The following is an 18,691-nucleotide window of genomic DNA, read 5'->3' on the forward strand; positions in this document are numbered from 1 at the left end:
TCTGACCCGGGTGAGGAAGGCATCTGCGAGGCAGAGAGATCTGAGGCCGCCCCTCCATACCAGTAGTTCTCAATAGCTGAGGCGTAGGACAAGAGTGTCAGAATCACCGGGGACGTGACAGATGTCCCAGCAGTTCTGACGCGCCTAGGAGAGCGGGGTGGGTGGCAGGGTATATGTACGTGTTTTGAAAAAACTCCCAGTCGATTTTTGTTCATTCCTCCCCCAAAGCCCGTTCTACACGCCCTCGAGATGACGGGACATCTAGAGATCCTCGAGCCTTGGGAAAATGGCCCGAGGTCGGCGGCTGACGCGTTACCATGGATACTCCATAGCGTGGAGGGCTGGACGGCGCACACCCTTTAGACGTCACTCGGAGCCCACTGGCGCACCGAGCTAAAAGGCAGGCCCACTTCCTACTCGGCTCCGCCCAGAGCAGGGGGTCGGGCGGGTAGGCGAATCTCTCCAATCACAGTTCCGAAAAGAGGGGGTTGACAACGTACCCTCCAGTCACAGCTTGAAACGAGATTGATGTGTCTTTTCACCAATCACCGCCAAGGCGCGAGGGGATTGTCGGGATGGGGGCGGCAGCCAACATGGAGCCCGCAATGGGATAAGGGTGAAAGTGCTATTGCCGGCTGCTCCTGTTTTCGCGCCCCAGCATGCTGGTGCATTTATTTCGGGTCGGGATTCGGGGTGGCCCATTCCCAGGCAGGCCGCTAGTGCCCCTCCGCTTCCAGACATTCTCAGCTGTCAGGTAAAAAGGGAAAAACCTACTGAGCGCGGGCCACTGACCGGCCGGCAGGGCAGTGCCGGGCCCGCCGGGAGATGGAGTCCGCGGGCTCGCGCGAGGCTTGCTGGGAGCTGTAGGCCAGGCCTGCCGGGGTGGAATGTCACTCCGCGGGTATTGGTCTCAGTTATTTATAGTGACACTCCAGGCGCCAGCAGGAGGTTCCGGCGTCTGCATCGGCGTGTCAGCCAGAAGGAGGGAACGCTCCGGGTCTGTGACCACGCCCAGTCCGCACTCTCGACCAGGGGTCGCCTTTCCTGGACCCCGAGTTGATTGGGCGATTTGGAGGAAAATTCTTATTAGTATCAAGAGACATTTAACGTAGTGGTGCTCCCAGGATTCAAAGTGAGTCGAAGAAGAGCTAGAGATGTTCAGCAGGGATAAAGAGCCAATCTAATAGGCCGGGCACGGTGGCTCACGCCTGTAATCCCAGCACTTTGGGAGGCCAGGAGTTTGAGATCAGCCTGGCCAACATGGCAAAACCCCGTCTCTACCAAAAAATACAAAAATTTGCCGTGATTAGTGGCACGCGCCTGTAATTCCAGCTACTTGGAAGGCTGAGGCAGGAGAATCGCTTCAACCTGGGAGGCGGAGGTTTCAGTGAGTCGAGGTCACGACCACTGCACTCCACACTGGGTGATAGATAGTGAGACTCTGTCTCAAAAAAAAAAAAAAAAAAGTCAGTCTAATAACTTGTACGTGTGTGTTTTTGGAGAAACGCTCTACACAGGTTGGTCGAGAGAGAGACAGACAGATAGACAGGTGGGAAACAAACAAGGACCCTGAAACTACAACTGGAATGTAAATGCTTTATGAGAAGGGACTGATTCCTTTTTTTTTTTTTTTTTGAGACAGAGTCTCGCTCTGTCACCCAGGCTGTACTGCAGTGGCGTGATCTCAGCTAACTGCAACCTCTACCTCCTGGGTTTGAGCAATTCTCATGCCTCAGCCACCCAAGTAGCTGGAATTACAGACGTGCACCACACCCGGCTAATTTTTGTATTTTTAGTAGAGACGGAGTTTCGTCATGTTGGTGGCCAGGCTGGTCTTGAACTCCTGACCTCAGGTGATCTGCCTGCCTTGGCCTCCCAAAGTGCTGGGATTACAGGCGTGAGCCACCTCACCTGGCTGTCCTTTCTAATCCTACAACGAATTACTTGGGGGCCAAACATAGAAGATTCCCAAGGGCAGGTGGATATGGAGTTGTGTCATTTGGAAAGCCCATCTGACTGATGGAGGACAAGAGCTGGATCGAGCTGGAGCTGGAAGTCTTGGTGCTGGGAAGTAATCCATATGCTCTTGGCAATGACCAAGCCTTTCTTAGAGTGTTAGTTTGGAGACAATGCAAGAAGCTGGAAAAAGACCATGCTAAATTATTGAAAGGTTTAAAAACAGTCCTTAGGAAAGAGGAAGGGTGTTGATATTATTTAAACCAGAGAAAAACCCAAGGAAAGACATAAAATAATATTCAAGTATATATGTGTTCATTAGTCAGTATTTTTCAATAGATTATGAAATGAATTCAGTTGGTCAGTACCATTTAAAAGTAAATATAAGCTGGGCGCGGTGGCTCGCGCCTATAATCCCAGCACTTTGGGAGGCCAAGGCAGGCGGATCACCTGAGGTCAGGAGTTCAAGACCAGCCTGGCCAACGTGGTGAAACCCCGTCTCTATTAAAAATATGAAAATTTGCCAGGTGTGGTTGCACGCGCCTGTAGTCCCAGCTATTCGGGAGGCTGAGGCAAGAGAATTGCTCAAACCCAGGAGGCAGAGGTTGCAGTGAGCCGAGATTGCGCCATTGCACTCCAGCATGACAGAGCAAGACTCTGTCTCAAATAAATAAATAAATAAATAAACAAATGTAAATGTAGGCCAGGCACAGTGGTTCACACCTGTAATCCCAGCACTTTGGGGGCCAAGGCAGGCAGATCACTGGAGGTCAGGAGTTCAAGACCAGCCTGGCCAACATAGTGAAGCCCCATCTCTATTAAAAATACAAAAATTAGCCAGGTGTGGTGGCTCACACCTGTAATCCCAGCACTTTGAGGAGCCGGGACAGGCAGATCACTTGAGGTCAGGAGTTCGAGACCAGCCTAGCCAACATGGTGAAGTCCTGTCTGTTCTAAAAATACAAAAATTAACCAGGCATGGTTGTGGGCGCCTGTAGTCCCAGCTACTTGGGAGGCTAAGGCAGGAGAATTGCTTGAATCTGGGAGGTGGAGGTTGCAGTCAGCCAAGATAGCGCCACTACTCTCCAGCCTGGGCAACAGAGTGAGACCCTGTCTTAGATAAAGGAAAGGAAAGGAAGGGAAGGGAAGGAAAGGGTGGGGAAGGGAGGGGAAGAGAGGGGAAGGGAGAGGAGGGGAGGGGGAAGGGAGGGGAGGCAAGGGGCATGTTAAGAATTAGAGAAAATATTATTTTGTGAAGCGTTTCCATTTTGTGTGGTATGTATGTGTTCATTGTACTGGGCTGCAATGTAAGATATGTTTCTTGCTGTAGGCCACAGTAAGTGTAAACATTTGCAAAACCCTGTAGTAGTTAGGTCAGATTGTCCTGCGCCTCTAATGAGGGCATGCATGTGCTCAACAAACATAAACATTTGCAGAACATCTATTATGTACCAGAGTTCTGCCAGTGCTATCTAAGATATAATTTCCTGCCTTTCAGAAACACATGGTGTAATGGGAAAACTGGACAGTTACACAAGGCAGAAGGAGAGTAAGCATCTCTATCTTTATGCTAGAAACAAGAACACAGTGGAAAACAGGACATAAAAACCTGGCACGTTGAAATGGGGTGGGAGAAGGCCTCATGTAGGCAAAAGGCATAACAAGGGAAGGATGAGGTGAAGACTGCAATTAGAAGGGTCTAGGGATGTGAAAGGCCATGATGGTAAAGAGAAAAGCTCACACTATTACTTTTTTAAAGCCTTTCCCCATCAGTAACCTCATCTAGATCTTCTAGATCTCACCCTCTTCTCCTGGCTGGATAACTTCTGCTTCCTACAACCAGTCCTGTCTGCCTCCAGCCCACACCCCTCTGCTATGATCTTTTTTTTTTTTCAAGACAGAGTCTCCGTTGCCCAGGCTGGCATACGGTAGCACGATCTTGGCTCACTGCAACCTCCTCCTCCCAGGTTCAAGTGATTCTCTGCCTCAGCCTCCCAAGTAGCTGGGACCACAGGCACACACCACCACACCCGGCTAATTTTTAGTAGAGACATGGTTTCAGCATGTTGATCTTGAACTCCTGGCCTCAAATGATCCACCCGCCTCAGCCTACCAAAGTGTTGGGATTACAGGCATGAGACACTGCACCTGGCCATGCTGTGATCTTTAAAATGCAAACCTGATCTTGTTACACCTCAGCCTAAGAATCACCACGACCCTTATTGCCCCCCAAGTCCAGGAGCTTTATAAGAACTAGAAAACTGCCTCTCCCCCCAAGTCTCATGTCTCTTCTCTCTTCTTGTAGGCCAGGCTTCGGCCATACAATTCCTGAAACTTCTCTCCCATCGTTTCTCACTGCAGACACTCACACTTACTTTCCCTGTGCCTAGAGCTCTCCCCTTTATAGCGCATCCCCACCTGTGCCTGGCCTCCTGTTCCCCCTCAGGCCTCACCTAGAAGGCCTTTCCTGACTCCCTCTGAGGAGAAGGAGGAGCAGGACTTCAAGCTGTTTTGTGCCTCTGATTGCCAGTTAACTGTGAGTCTCCTGCACTCAAGCATGACTACTGTGAGGGGAGTTACTTCAGCTGTCATGTTCATCTCCATCCTCTCCATCACCCAAGCAGAGCACCTGCACACAGTAGGTTCAAAATGTCTAGAATAGGCCAGGTGCAGTGACTCATGCCTGTAATCCCAGCACTTTGGGAGGCTGAGGTGGGTGGATCACAAGGTCAGGAGTTCAAGACCAGCCTTGCCAATATAGCAAAACCCCGTCTCTACTAAAAATACAAAAATTAGCTGGGTGTGGTGGCACGTGCCTGTAGTACCAGCTGCTCAGGAGGCTGAGGCAGAAGAATCTCTTGTACCCTGGAGGCAGAGGTTGCAGTGAGCTGAGATTATGCCACTTCACTCCAGCCGGGGTGACAGAGCGAGACTCTTTCTCAAAAAAAATAAATAAATTTTTAAAAAAATGTCTAGAATAGTGGAATCAATGTTAGCATTTTATAGATGCGGCAGCTGAAGGAAAGAGAAGGTAATTGGCCTATTCAAGATGACAAGATAAGTTATTAGAATTTTTCTCTGTTTGCTCCTTCAGCTGTGGAGAAGGAGTGTGTGTCCATGGTGCCCCAGGCCGGGGAGGGGAGGTGGGGTAACAGGCCTGGGACATCGGAAGACACGGCACACTGGCAGAGTACAGACAGTCTGGGTGCTGGAGTCAGACTGCAGACTCGGTTCCCTACTCGTCCCGGTTCTGCAGCCTGGGGACAAATTATTTCAGCTTTCTTAGCTCCACATGATTTTTTTCATCTGTCAAGTGAGAATAATGGCACTTCCCTCCCAGGTTGGTGAGGATCAAGGGAAGTGGCCCATTAGCTCCGGGAGGTGGAGCCATGTCTGCCCTGGTGGCTGCTGTGAGCAAGTCCCGTGCCGGGCACAGGAGCAGCTCTCTTTCCTCACCTCTGCACCATAGTCCCTTAAACCCCCGGCCCCTTCCTGTCCAGGCAGTGTGTGGCCATCTAATGTGCCATCCAGTTCTTCAGTCTGTCATTCTGTCAGAGCCTGGAGTCGAGGCTGCGAGGACCCTGGCTGGCTGGCTGTGGCCTGAGAGGCGCCCAGGGGAATAAGACAAAAGACTCGATTTTTTGCTCAGCGTCTCATTCCTCTGTGACTTTGCCCATGGACGTCTGTCTTAGAAACTGAAGTTGCTTCAGAAGAGCCCTGGGAAGGGCAGGGGTGAGGGGCTGAAGGAAGAGGAAGTGCTGCTTCCAGAGGGCTCGGCCAGAGCCCCGTGGGTATGCTGGTCAGTTGGAGGGCAGTTGGAGCCTTGAGCCATCCATGCCTCTTTCTCCTTACAGGTACTCTGATGGCCACCGCAGCTCCACCCTCCTCCGGGCCGTGGCCCACCTGCGGTCCCAGCTCTGGGCCCACCTCCCTCGCGCCCCTCTAGCTCCCAGACAGAGCCCCTCTGCCTGGTGCTGGGTTGGGGGAGCCCTGCTAGGCCCCGTGGTACTGAGTAAGTGTCCCCGCCTCTACTTTGTGGCCCTCTGTGAGGCAGAAGAGGCCCCTCCTGCCAGCTCCACACCCCGTGTCGTGGGGTCTCGCTTTAACTGGAAGCTCTTCTGGCAGTTTCTGCGCCCCCACCTGCTGGCCCTGGGGGTAGCCATCGTGGTGAGGCTTTCCCCACTTCTCCATCCTGGGGACAGGGCAGGACCCAGAGCTACAAAGGGATGGCATTCCTGCCTCGCTGCCTCTCAGGGGAGAGCTCACGGGAACAGTGAGGGCTAGCCAGGGTGCCAGGGGTGCCAGGGGCATCAACACTGGGTGGCTGGGTGCGCAGAGGTCCGTGGGGGCTGGAAGCCAGGGTTTGAACCTCTGAGAGGCACTGATGTAGGTCCAAATGACCAGCCACGACCTGGACAAGAGCAGGGCTCAGTAGTGGGAGAGGAAGGGCCAAGATCTGGCTGGGGTTGGGGAGGAGTGTGGCACCCCCACTCAAAACATTTGTACCCTCTGCCTCCCCATTCCAGCTGGCCTTGGGTGCGGCACTAGTGAATGTACAGATCCCCCTGCTCCTGGGCCAGCTGGTAGAGATTGTGGCCAAGTACACGAGGGACCACGTGGGGAGTTTCATGACTGAGTCCCGGAAACTCAGCACCCACCTGCTTATCCTCTATGGTGTCCAGGTACAGCTGGGAGTGGGGCTGGGGGCCGCCGAGGAGCCACCCAAGGCATCCCTGAGTGCACTGGGCTCTTTCGCAGGGACTGCTGACCTTCGGGTACCTGGTGCTGCTGTCCCACATTGGCGAGCGCATGGCTGTGGACATGCGGAGGGCCCTCTTCAGCTCCCTGCTCCGGTACTGCCAGCCGCAGGGTGCAGAGTTGGGGTGACTGATGGTCCGAGGGGGCCTGGGGGTGGGGCCTCATCCTGAAGTAATGTCTCCCTCTTCTTCCCTGCTTGTTGGTCCCTGTCCCATGCCAGACAAGACATCGCCTTCTTTGACGCCAATAAGACAGGGCAGCTGGTGAGCCGCTTGACGACTGATGTGCAGGAGTTTAAGTCATCCTTCAAGCTCGTCATCTCCCAGGTCAGTGGCCCAGTGGCCCCTCCACATCCACACACACAGTTTCCCACGTGGACTCGCCAGGCCAGCCCTGCCTGCCCCAGCCCTGATGTTGGGCTGACAGGCGCACGCTGACTCGAGAAGCCCACTGCCTGGTGAGGCCGTGCGTGAGGGACCATGGAAGTTCATGGAAGGAAAGTGTAGAGGCAGTGTCCAAGGTCAGTACAGGCTGCTTCTCCACTGCTCTGAAACCGAATCTTCCCTGGAAAGCCTTCCCAAGCACTCAGACAAGAGCCTTTCCTGGCAAGAGCAAAATCACTTTGCCTGCCTTGTCCCCAGAGTGCCTGGATTGCTGACAAGCATTGAGCATGCACAGAGGGTCTGCTTTGTGCTTGGCCCTCCCAGGACTCACTCCTCTTCCCGTTGCTCCATGGCGAAGGCACGCACAGTCTGGACGTTGCCCAGGGCCTCGTCTGCTACGCCCATTGCCTACCTAACACCAATGCCGTCCCCTTATCCTCCCCCACTGACTCTGTGGCTGCGGGATTGTGCCACACACTGGCCTAGGCGGTCACTGGTGTACCGCCATGCGGTTCTCTTTGTTCAGTTCCTAGAACAGAAAGAGAAGCAAGCTGGGATTTGTCTAGGGGAAGGATACTACAGTTCATAGCATTCTCACTCGGCCTCTTGAGGCCTGCTGCTCGCACCCAAACTGGCCAAGTTAGGGTTATGTACTGTGACCGGTGGACTGCCACTGGGCCTCCCAGGGGCCAAGACCTGGGGCCTTGGCCTTGGGAGTGCAGAGCTGCAGCCAGCTAACCCTTGGAAAAGTCCTTCCTGTCATGGTGCGGACGCTGTAGCCTCCCGCCTTCCCTCCCCCTCCCTAGGGGCTGCGAAGCTGCACCCAGGTGGCAGGCTGCCTGGTGTCGCTGTCCATGCTGTCTACACGCCTCACGCTGCTGCTGATGGTGGCCACGCCAGCCCTGATGGGAGTGGGCACCCTGATGGGCTCCGGCCTCCGCAAATTGTCTCGCCAGTGTCAGGAGCAGGTACCAGCATTCCTGACCATCCTCCTCACTCTCCCCACACCGTTTCTCTTTCCACTCCCTGGAGCTCCTCCCTCTCCCCAACCTGGACTCCTTGTCCCGTTTCCTGAACTCCTTGCAGATCGCCAGGGCAATGGGCGTAGCAGATGAGGCCCTGGGCAACGTCCGGACTGTGCGTGCCTTCGCCATGGAGCAACGGGAAGAGGAGTGAGTCCTGGGAGGGCCAAGCACAAAGCAGAGATGCCCCCCACACCCTGCCCACCCTTCGTGCCAGCCCAGCTGCCTCCTGAGTGCACTGGCCTCTGTCACCAGGCGCTACGGGGCAGAGCTGGAAGCATGCCGCTGCCGGGCAGAGGAGCTGGGCCGGGGCATCGCCTTGTTCCAAGGGCTTTCCAACATCGCCTTCAACTGTGAGTGAGCCAGTTGGGGGTTGGAGGGGCACTTGTGGGCTGGGGAGGAGCTGGGAGCAGCCAAGGCAGGCAAAGGCCCGCCCTCCATCTGCTGGCTGCCTGCATTCGCCTCGGGCCAGCTGCTAACTCTTGCAGGTAAAGGGAGGGTGCCGATGTCCCAACCCAGCTATGGGGTCCCATGCGGAACGCACAGGGCCACCCTCGAGGAGGCCATGGAGGCGTGCCCACCCCGACTTGCTCTTCTGAGGAGGAAGCCAGGGCTGGGACCAGCCATGTGCCTCACCTGACTCTCGCAGCCAGCACTGGCAGAGCAGGCCCAGCGCTGTTTCCTCTGCTCCTACTTCGTCCTGCCTCACTGTACCCTCTCCTGCAGGCATGGTCTTGGGTACCCTGTTTATTGGGGGCTCCCTTGTGGCCGGACAGCAGCTGACAGGGGGAGACCTCATGTCCTTCCTGGTGGCCTCCCAGACAGTACAAAGGTAAGTGGGGGCCGTTCCCATCGCTGCAGATCCCCCTGCCACCCTCCAGAGCCCTGCTGGGTCAGGGGACATGGGTGCAGCCTTCTCTGGGGGCTGACTGCTGTGCGGCTCCAGGCCTGCCCAGCTCCCCTAGGGATGCATAGGCTCGGGGAGAGAGAGCCCCTCAGGGACCATAACAACCCTCCCAGCCGGGGCAGTGGCGCTGCAGCAGGCAGGTGCTTGTCATCTTCAGCCTTCCAAAGGACCCAGAAGTTTCCTTGACAGGTTTTTAAAAATTTGTTTTAACTGTGGTAAAGTACACATAACATAAAATGCAGCATTTTAACCATTTTGAAGCGTGCAGCTCATTGGCAGTGGGTGCACTCACATTGCTGTGTGGCTGGCACCGCCGTCCGTCTCCAGAACTCTTATCTGGCAGAGCGGAGCGAATCCCCATTCGCCCTCCCCCAGCCCCTGGCACCCACCATTGCACTTTCTGTCCTTATGATTTGACAACTCTAGAGACGTCCTATAAGTGGAGTCAGACTGTGTCCTTTTGTGACTGCGTTTTGTCACTCCATATTGTGTCCTCAGCTTCCTCCGTGTTGCAGCCTGTCCGAATTCTCTTCCGCTGCAGGCTGTGACATTCTATGCATGGAAGGACCATCCTTGACAGGCTTTGTGAGCTGCCCTTCCCTATGCCTGCCACTTCCAGGGATGACAAATTGACCCCTGTCCCCACACACCCCACCCTTATAGCTTATTGCTTTGCGTTGGTCCGAAACCACCCGCTCAGCTGAGCCTCTGGGGTGACCAGAGCCGATCACCAGACAGCTCTAGGCGGGCCTCCCCGTTCCGATCTCTTTCCAAGCTAAACAAAAGCAGTTCTACATAAATATGGTAAATAATGGGATAGTAAATATGCCGCAACAGATCATCAAAGGGTGAAGACCTGTCTCCACCAACCGTGCATCACCTCTGCCGCCCCCTCCCTCCCCAACAAGCCCCCTGCTCTTCCTCCCGGGCCCCCACCCCATTCTGTGAGGCATGTGTCGTCCCCCTGCTGCATGGTGCACCCCTGCGTGGGTGTCCACCAGATCGGAAGCCCTCCCTGCAGGGTGTACTGTCCCAGGAAGGGGGAGGCGGATGGAGACGGGCTCCCATTTTCAGCCCTAAACCTGACCTTCCACAGAGATGTTCCTCCCATTTCCGCAGATGCACGGACACCCTCGTGGGCCCCATTTCTGCTCGATGCTCTCTCATCTGAACACGTTCAGACCCTTTCTGGTCCTGGGCTCAGGCCTCCTGGGCAGCCTCGTCCCTCCTCCAGCCCAGGGAGCTATTCCCTCGTGGCTTTGGAATTCAGGTGTTCTCCCTGTGACAGAGATGGGGCCTGGCGGAGGCTGCTTCCACCACTGCCTGCCCTGCTCAGTGCTGACCCACTTCCCTTGACCAGAGCTTTGGCCTCACCGAACAGGACAGTCGTTTTAGTCCTGAGGACCCATAAGAAGCCTAGTGGCGGCCGGGCACGGTGGCTCACACTTGTAATCCCAGCACTTTGGGAGGCCAGGGTGGGCAGATCATGAAGTTAAGAGATCAAGACCATCCTGGCCAATATGGTGAAATCCCGTCTCTACTAAAAATACAAAATTTAGCTGGGCGTGGTGATGCACGCCTGTAGTCCCAGCTACTTGGGAGGCTGAGGCAGGAGAATCGCCTGAACCTGGGAGGCAGAAGTTGCCGTGAGCTGAGATTGCGCCACTGCACTCCAGCCTGGCAACAGAGCAAGACTCCGTCTCAAAAAAAAAAAACAAGAAAAGCCCAGTGGCTCCCTTAATAAAATCACCCCTTAGCCCTCTGTGTTGGGCAATGGTGGGACAGTCTCCCTATAGGGAGGGTGGCTGTACTGTCCAGCCCCAACCTTCCCGCTTCGGGGCCCCCACTTCCCCTTTAGGGCCTGAGACTCTGACTTTTTTTTTTTTTGAAACAGAGTCTCACTCTGTCACCCAGGCTGGAGTGTAGTGGTGCGATTTCGGCTCACTGCAAGCTCTGCCCCCCAGGTTCACGCCATTCTCCTGCCTCAGCCTCCCGAGTAGCTGGGACTACAGGCGCCCACCACCACGCCCGGCTAATTTTTTCTTGTATTTTTAGTAGAGACGGGGTTTCACTATGTTAGCCAGGATGGTCTTGATCTCCTGACCTCGTGATCCGCCCGCCTTGGCCTCCCAAAGTGCTGGGATTACAGGCGTGAGCCACCGTGCCCGGCTGAGATTCTGACTTTACCTCTCACCGTACTGCTTGGCCATCCCGCAATTTTATGACACACACAAGAACCCCCAGGGGCTTGTCTGTGCTGTTTCGCTGGCTGCTCCCACAGCCACAGGCCCTAGACCCATCCTCTTGGGGGTCCTTCTAGCCCTGGCTATGTGGAGATTCTTCCCCACCCACCTTGGGGGAATTGGGTTTGTTGCATAAAGCAGCTGGTGTGTTTCCCACTGGGTCCTGCCAGCTAAGCCAAGGGCCCATGCATTGGCACTGGGGTCTAGCAGAGAGAAGGCAGAGAGGGGAGCAGGATGGCCCAGCCTGCCTCAGGCAGCCTAACCTATGAGCCCATCCTCAGCACTCCTGATGGAGATGGGGAGGCGCCTGGACAGACAGCAAGCGGGGCCCAGCCGCCTCATCAGAATCAGGGCCAGGCTTCACCTGAGAACAGGCCCGTAGCCCACAGCCCATGGCCCCTGAGAGCAGGGTCATCGCACTCCAGTGAGTCATGTGCATTTTGAATTTCAGTTGCTGCCCAGCCCCTTTGCCAGGTGGAGAATGTTCCCCTGCTCGTCAACAGATAGCTGACTGGGCTGGTTCCTTCCTGCCTGGAGCCTCCCCGCTCCCTTTAGCAAGTGCTGACTGCGCTGAGTCCACTGGGACCTTTTCCTTTTGGGTTTTGAGGCTCCTCCCACTCACCCCCACCCCAGTGCTGGAAGAAGTGAGTCTGCAGCTGAAGGGTTGCTGGGGAGTCAGTCTTTCCTCTTCTTAAGGAGGGGACCAGGCATACACACACTGTCACGGGTCAGCCAGGCCAGTCAGGGGCCAGTGACTCACCTTCCTCCCCAGCCCCCTGGCAGCCGGCCAGCCCTACCCCAGCCCTGCCGGGGCAAAGGAGGCCACCCACTGTCTAGACAGATAACACCGTGGGTATACTCACCTGCAGGGCAAGCTCATGAGAAAAGTTTTTTTCAGGGAATTTTGTTTTGGGTTCTCCCGAGAGTTCCCCTGTGACCCAGTGTCTTCTGTTTTCTTCTTTCTCCAAAAAGATGTAACATCACTTTTTCCACCTAAATGTCAGTCGAAGTCGTTGCTTCCCCAAGCGTCTGCAGTGTTAGATCTGCTCTCCCCTTGTGAGCCACGCACCCTTGATCTGTGTTCACAGTGGCGGCCTCCGCATCCTCAGGGCACAGCAGGGAGTTTGTGGGTCAGCTGGACTCCCTTCCTCGTGGGCTGATATCACCCCTACATGTGTGCACAGGCCTCACCCTGCAGACTACAGGCCAGGGCAGTGGAGGACACCCGCAGAGGCCTGTGCCTTCGCTTCCATTTCCTCCTGGAGCACCCCGTCCTGGGGCTTGGGCTGGGCTAAGGGACAGCTGTCATCCTTATCCGGCCAAGGAGGGAGCCAGGGCTCAGCGATCTGGTGTTGCTGCGTCCCAGGGCTCCACACTCCCATGGTGCAGGAGCAGTCTGCGTTTGGCCACAGGCCACCTGCTTCCTTGCTCCCCCACCCCACCATGGCTTCCTTCCCCTCCTCTCTGGCTCTTCTTGTTTCCATCTATTCCAACCCTCTCTCCTTCTTCTGCCAGGTCCATGGCCAACCTCTCTGTCCTGTTTGGTCAGGTGAGTGGCCGGTAGGGTGGAGGGCCTGGGGTGTGGAGTTTGTGCCATGTGTGCGCCACTGTGGGAGTTACCTGTTGACTGGGTGTGGGCGGGCAGAGGAGCTGGGGAGACCCCAGCCCAGAGCCACGGCCACTCTCTGGAGATGCTGTGGTCACCCCCACTCCTGCCTCTCTGCGGACTTTGGATCCCCTCCCACAGGTGGTCCGGGGGCTGAGTGCAGGCGCCCGGGTCTTTGAGTACATGGCCCTGAGCCCCTGCATCCCACTGTCTGGGGGCTGCTGCATCCCCAAAGAGCACCTGCGTGGCTCCGTCACGTTTCAGAACGTCTGCTTCAGGTCAGCACGGGTGAGCAGGTGTGGGGATGGGTCCCTGGGCTGAGGATGAGGCGAGAGGATTCGGGGGTGGAGGTCTGGCTTAATGCCCCCCATAAACAGGCCCTCTCAGAGGGCTACAGGGAGACTTCAGGAGGGACCCGGGCAACAAGGGCTGGGAGCCTGGTCTGACTGGGGGTCTCTCGGCTCCTCCCAGCTACCCCTGCCGCCCCGGCTTCGAGGTGCTGAAAGACTTCACCCTGACGCTGCCCCCTGGCAAGATCGTGGCCCTCGTGGGCCAGTCTGGGGGAGGTAAGGGGAGCCCACCACCTTCTCCTCACCCTCTGACTCTTCTCTAGCAGCCACTCAGAGCAAGGCGGGGAGCAGTGAGCCCTGCCCCCCCGGTGGGGTCCCTTCCTCCACTGCCACAAGGGGCCTTCTTTCCTGGGACAATCCCCAGAATCCCTGGCCTCCCGCCCTCTCAACCCAATTCCCCAGGAAAGACCACCGTGGCTTCCCTGCTGGAGCGCTTCTACGACCCCACGGCAGGCGTGGTGATGCTGGACGGGCGGGACCTGCGCACCCTTGACCCCTCCTGGCTCCGGGGCCAGGTTGTCGGCTTCATCAGCCAGGTGCGGGGCCACATGGGCAGCCCTTGGCTCCCACTGCCCGTCCTCCCCTGGGCCCTGCCCCTCTTAGTCCTCAGGTGCCTTTTCTTTTCTTTCCACCCTCATCACCCTTGCTGCTCTCAGGAGACTCCTGGCCTTCTTCACATGTCCTCGGCTGTTGTCTGGATGAGGCATCCCTGTCCCAGCAGCAGCCACAGCTCTGCCTGGTCTCCCAGAGCAGGGACGCTTTGTCCCCATTTACAACAGTCTACACAGATGGGGAATCCGTGGGATTCTCGAAAATCCTATAGCATCCAGGTCTAGAGAAGCCCGTGGTGGAGTTGCTGAGCCCGCAGCTATTCTCCCTCTGCTTGAGGTGGCACTGCCCAGCGAGGGTCCACCCTTCCCTTCGAGGGCCGTGAATGAAAAGGGCATGCCTGCTGTCCCGCCAGGGAGAGTGCCCGTGCAGAAGAAAGGCAAATGCAAGCTCCCAGTTCCCAGCACCCCGCCCTGCCAGCTCCTCCCACTCCTGCTCCTGAGGAGGGTTCTGGGTCCTTGGTAGGAGGTCAACCTGTCCTTCCCTTTGGGGGCCACTCTGCGTCCTCACTTCACCTCTGACTTTGAACGTCTCGTTCTTCAGGAGATCCTAATGTAATCCACCAAATGGAATGTCCCAACGTATATGGTGGCCCCTCAGGTTTCTGGGGCAAAGAGAATGTTTCTGTGGACTCTGTCTCCATAACCCCTCACCCACAGGAGCCCGTCCTGTTTGGGACGACCATCATGGAAAACATCCGCTTTGGGAAGCTGGCAGCTTCCGATGAAGAGGTATACGCAGCCGCCCGGGAAGCCAATGCTCACGAGTTCATCACCAGCTTCCCCGAGGGCTACAACACCATCATTGGTAGGTGCTCGGGTCTGCCGGGAACCAGGTGGTCAGGCATTGGGACACAGGATTCCGCAGGAGCAGTGAGCAGCCCAGCGGGACTGAGGGCAGCAGGGACAGCTGGGGAGAAAGACAGCTGTGTCAGGGAAGACCAGAACCACAGCCAAAGGGGACAGAGTTGTTCTGTGGGGACAGGGGAGTCCAGGCCAATGTGGTTTAGCACCAGCAGCCCAAGCAGCCTGCAGAGACAGGACGGGCTCCAGGAGGAACTGGAGAATGCGACAGGGGGCATGTGACAGGCCCCTGGCCAGGGACACAGTGATGCATGGTATTTGGAGTCCTCACTGAGTCTAAAAAGCCGCCACTTCCCCAGACTGAACAGAAGAAACGGGGGTTGCCTCCTCTCCACCGTCCATCCCCCTCTGGCTCCTGTTTCCTTCCTGAGATTTTCATCTCTAAAGTCGTTTCTCCTCATTAGAATCGGGGTGACTGGATGGGCCCCAGGAGAGGGCTCTGGTGGTTCTGAACTAGGAACACGCAGCCTGGCACTACAGGGCGTGCACCTTGCAGCTTGATGTGTGGAGCTCCCAGGTCTTTTTCCAGCCTTCGGGGCCATGTTTCTCGGCCAGTTTCTTGGCTCTGTTGCACAGTGTTTCAGCACTTCTCAGGATGCAGGGATATCTGAGCTGCTCAACTCTGCTCAGTCTGAGTCCAGCCTTCTGAGCTGTGGGGTCAGTGTCTCCAGCGCAGCCATCGTATTCTAGATGGCTCCTCCAGCCATGTGCATATACTGTCCAGATGCCAGCTGTCCTCACTGGGTGTTCTCCCACATCTCTCTTGGATGGCACTTTCCTTGTGTCTCTGATCCTAGTACTTTCTGCTCATTTGGGCCTTCTTGGGGCTGCGTCCTTACTGACCTGTCACCCTGCTGTCACCTTGAGGTTCTTTTTGGCTCCCAGGCTGCCACTTACGCTGTCCTCTGTGGGCTTCGAATCCCACTTCCCTGGAGTCACTGGACCCCAGAGCCCATGTTTGGGTGCTGGATGTTCCCCACAGCCACAGAGACCCGGGAGGCTGGGAAGGTGGCTTGGAGCTGCAGGCACAGGGCAGGGTGTGGGTCATCCTGGCCTGAGGCACTGCCATGGCTGGGGAGAGGCATTTGGCAACTCCCTTAGAGTGCACCAAGCCCTGCTGGCAGGTGTCATGCCACCCTCAGAGGCAGGGCAAGTGTGCACAGTGACTGAGGGACCCAGAGGTGGGATGAGCCAGTGCAGGGGCAACCCAGCAGCAGGAGGAGGGTACACAGTGCGGGGTGGGGGGTCAGGCAGGAGGAGTGTGCACAGTGCGGGGTGGGGGGTCAGGCAGGAGGAGGGTGCACAGTGCGGGGTGGGGGGTCAGAGGCAGGAGGAGGGTGCACAGTGCGGGGTGGGGGGTCAGGCAGGAGGAGGGTGCACAGTGCGGGGTGGGGGGTCAGAGGCAGGAGGAGGGTGCACAGTGCGGGGTGGGGGGTCAGAGGCAGGAGGAGGGTGCACAGTGCGGGGTGGGGGGTCAGAGGCAGGAGGAGGGTGCACAGTGCGGGGTGGGGGGTCAGGCAGGAGGAGTGTGCACAGTGCGGGGTGGGGGGTCAGAGGCAGGAGGAGGGTGCACAGTGCGGGGTGGGGGGTCAGAGGCAGGAGGAGTGTGCACAGTGCGGGGTGGGGGGTCAGAGGCAGGAGGAGGGTACACAGTGCGGGGTGGGGGGTCAGGCAGGAGGAGTGTGCACAGTGCGGGGTGGGGGGTCAGGCAGGAGGAGGGTGCACAGTGCGGGGTGGGGGGTCAGAGGCAGGAGGAGGGTGCACAGTGCGGGGTGGGGGGTCAGGCAGGAGGAGGGTGCACAGTGCGGGGTGGGGGGTCAGAGGCGGGAGGAGGGTGCACAGTGCGGGGTGGGGGGTCAGGCAGGAGGAGGGTACACAGTGCGGGGTGGGGGGTCAGGCAGGAGGAGGGTGCACAGTGCGGGGTGGGGGGTCAGGCAGGAGGAGGGTACACAGTGCGGGGTGGGGGGTCAGGCAGGAGGAGGGTACACAGTGCGGGGTGGGGGGTCAGGCAGGAGGAGGGTACACAGTGCGGGGTGGGGGGTCAGAGACATGACTAGGGTGCATAATGCGGGGTGGAAGGTCAGAGGCAGGACAAGCGTGCACCGTGCAGGGTGAGGGAGTCAGAGGCAGGACAAGCGTGCACAGTGCGGGGTGGGGGTCAGAGGAAGGACGAGGGTGCACAGTGCTGAGGGGGGCACTTAGAGGATCTTGATGGGAGTTCAGGAAGGACCCTGTGCCCCTTTGTGGGCCACCCTCAAGTGCACAGCTTCAGGCTCCTGCTCTGTCCCTCCCTTCCCAGGTGAACGGGGCACTACCCTCTCTGGGGGCCAGAAGCAGCGCCTGGCCATTGCCCGAGCCCTTATCAAGCAGCCCACAGTGCTGATACTGGATGAAGCCACCAGCGCGCTGGACGCAGAGTCTGAGCGGGTTGTGCAGGAGGCCCTGGACCGGGCCAGTGCAGGCCGCACGGTGCTGGTAATTGCCCACCGGCTCAGCACCGTCCGTGGGGCCCACCGCATCATCGTCATGGCCGATGGCCGTGTCTGGGAGGTTAGTCGTCCTGGGGGCGTGGATCAGTGGGTTGAGGATGGCTTCATCACGAACAGTGGCACAATGCTGCAATGAGTTACAGGAAAGTGTGGCCTGGCCCCAGGGCCTTCGGGGCTGTATTCTGGAAGCAGCATCCCATGTAGAGTCAGGAGTTCCTGCATTCAGCCAAGCCCTGGCCTCTCAGGCCCTCAGTTTCTTCCTCTGTCCCCTGGGATAGTATAGTTTCACCATCAGCTCCCAGGATCAAAAGGAAAAGTACTAGCTGGTTGCCTGTAATCCCAGCATTTTGGGAGGCCAAAGCAGAAGGATCTCTTGAGGCCATCCTGGGCAACACAGTGAGACCCTGTCTCTACAGAATACCCAATAAAAAATTAGCTGGATGTGATGGCATGCGCCTGTACTCCCAGCTACTCTGGAGGCTGAGGCGGGAGGATTACTTGACCCCAGAGGTTGAGGCTGCAGTGAACAATGATTGTGCAATTGCACTCCAGCCTGGCATCAGAATGAGACCCTGTCTAAAAAAAACAAAAAGGAAACATACTCAGAAAGAGTATGGTGCTGTGAGCGAGGAACAGGGCTGGCTGCTCAGGGTATCAGTTGCAGAAGAAGCAGCGCCAAGGAACCTGTGCAGGGAGTCAGAAGTAGGACCCCAGAGGCTGTGTGGCATTGGTTCACAGCCGCTCATTCAAGCCAAGGCTGAGGGGCTTGTGCAGGGAGATGGATCCTGAATTGGAGCCTTGGGCTCTGTAAGCGGGACAGGGAATCATGTTCTTCCAAAATTCAGCTAAGTAGGGAAGTGGCAGTAACTGATGCAGCATGCCAGTGGCGGTTCCTTTCAGATTGAGCATTGGTTTCAGAGTGGCCTAAGTGACCGTGGGCCCAATGGCTGATAGAGAGGCTTAGCCCTCGGAACGTTCTGAAGCCTGCACGCCTTGGAGCAACCATTCGCCCCTCCCTCCCATCTTCCAGGCTGGCACCCATGAAGAGCTCCTGAAGAAAGGCGGGCTGTACGCCGAGCTTATCCGGAGGCAGGCCCTGGATGCCCCGAGGACGGTGGCCCCACCGCCCAAAAAGCCGGAAGGCCCCAGGAGCCAGCAGCACAAGTCCTGAGAAGGGCCCCCGAGGTGTGGTCACTGCCAAGCATCAGTGCTAGGGCTGGGGCTCAGCCTGCCGGGAGCTTACTGGAGACTGAGCCCCCGGGAGGGCCAGCATGTGGAGAGTCGCTGCAGCTGCTCCTGCTCACAATAAAGCCGGGGCCGAGCGGCTGGCAGGGGAGGCCAATCCCTCCCTCCCCTCCCTAGTCCTGCCGGCTGCCTCCCTCCCACCAGAGTCTGCCAGAGTCATTGGGCTGCAATGGGCAGAGGCAGAGTTCCCCACTCTGTTCTCCCTTTGCCCAGACCCCTCCAGACCTCTCAGAGACATTCTGGCCAGTGTCCCTGCCCCA

At 57.3% G+C, this 18,691-nt stretch overlaps 1 protein-coding gene across 6 annotated transcripts; it reads left to right on the plus strand.

Annotated features, from left to right (window-relative positions):
• The first annotated feature begins 569 nt into the window (after positions 1-569).
• On the plus strand, positions 570-18,571 carry ABCB8 (ATP binding cassette subfamily B member 8). 6 transcript variants are annotated; one of them, XR_012433038.1, is made up of 17 exons: positions 570-754; positions 3,455-3,505; positions 5,811-6,123; positions 6,483-6,638; positions 6,715-6,809; positions 6,935-7,040; positions 7,904-8,065; positions 8,184-8,269; positions 8,375-8,472; positions 8,846-8,951; positions 12,785-12,818; positions 13,017-13,163; positions 13,347-13,441; positions 13,628-13,761; positions 14,494-14,641; positions 16,997-17,247; positions 18,217-18,571. XR_012433038.1 is itself a non-coding variant. In XM_015448291.4 (17 exons), the coding sequence occupies exons 1-17, from the start codon at positions 660-662 to the stop codon at positions 18,355-18,357; spliced, it is 2,208 nt and encodes a 735-aa protein (XP_015303777.3). In that variant the 5' UTR covers positions 570-659; the 3' UTR covers positions 18,358-18,571. The 6 variants fall into 6 exon arrangements, 4 of the variants coding, with proteins under 4 accessions (XP_015303777.3, XP_005551227.3, XP_073892462.1 ...); XM_015448291.4 differs by having other exon boundaries at positions 13,017-13,153; XR_012433039.1 differs by lacking the exon at positions 3,455-3,505.
• Positions 18,572-18,691: the final 120 nt, after the last annotated feature.

The sequence above is a fragment of the Macaca fascicularis genome, chromosome 3 (genome assembly GCF_037993035.2).
Source record: "Macaca fascicularis isolate 582-1 chromosome 3, T2T-MFA8v1.1".
NCBI lineage: Eukaryota > Metazoa > Chordata > Mammalia > Primates > Cercopithecidae > Macaca > Macaca fascicularis.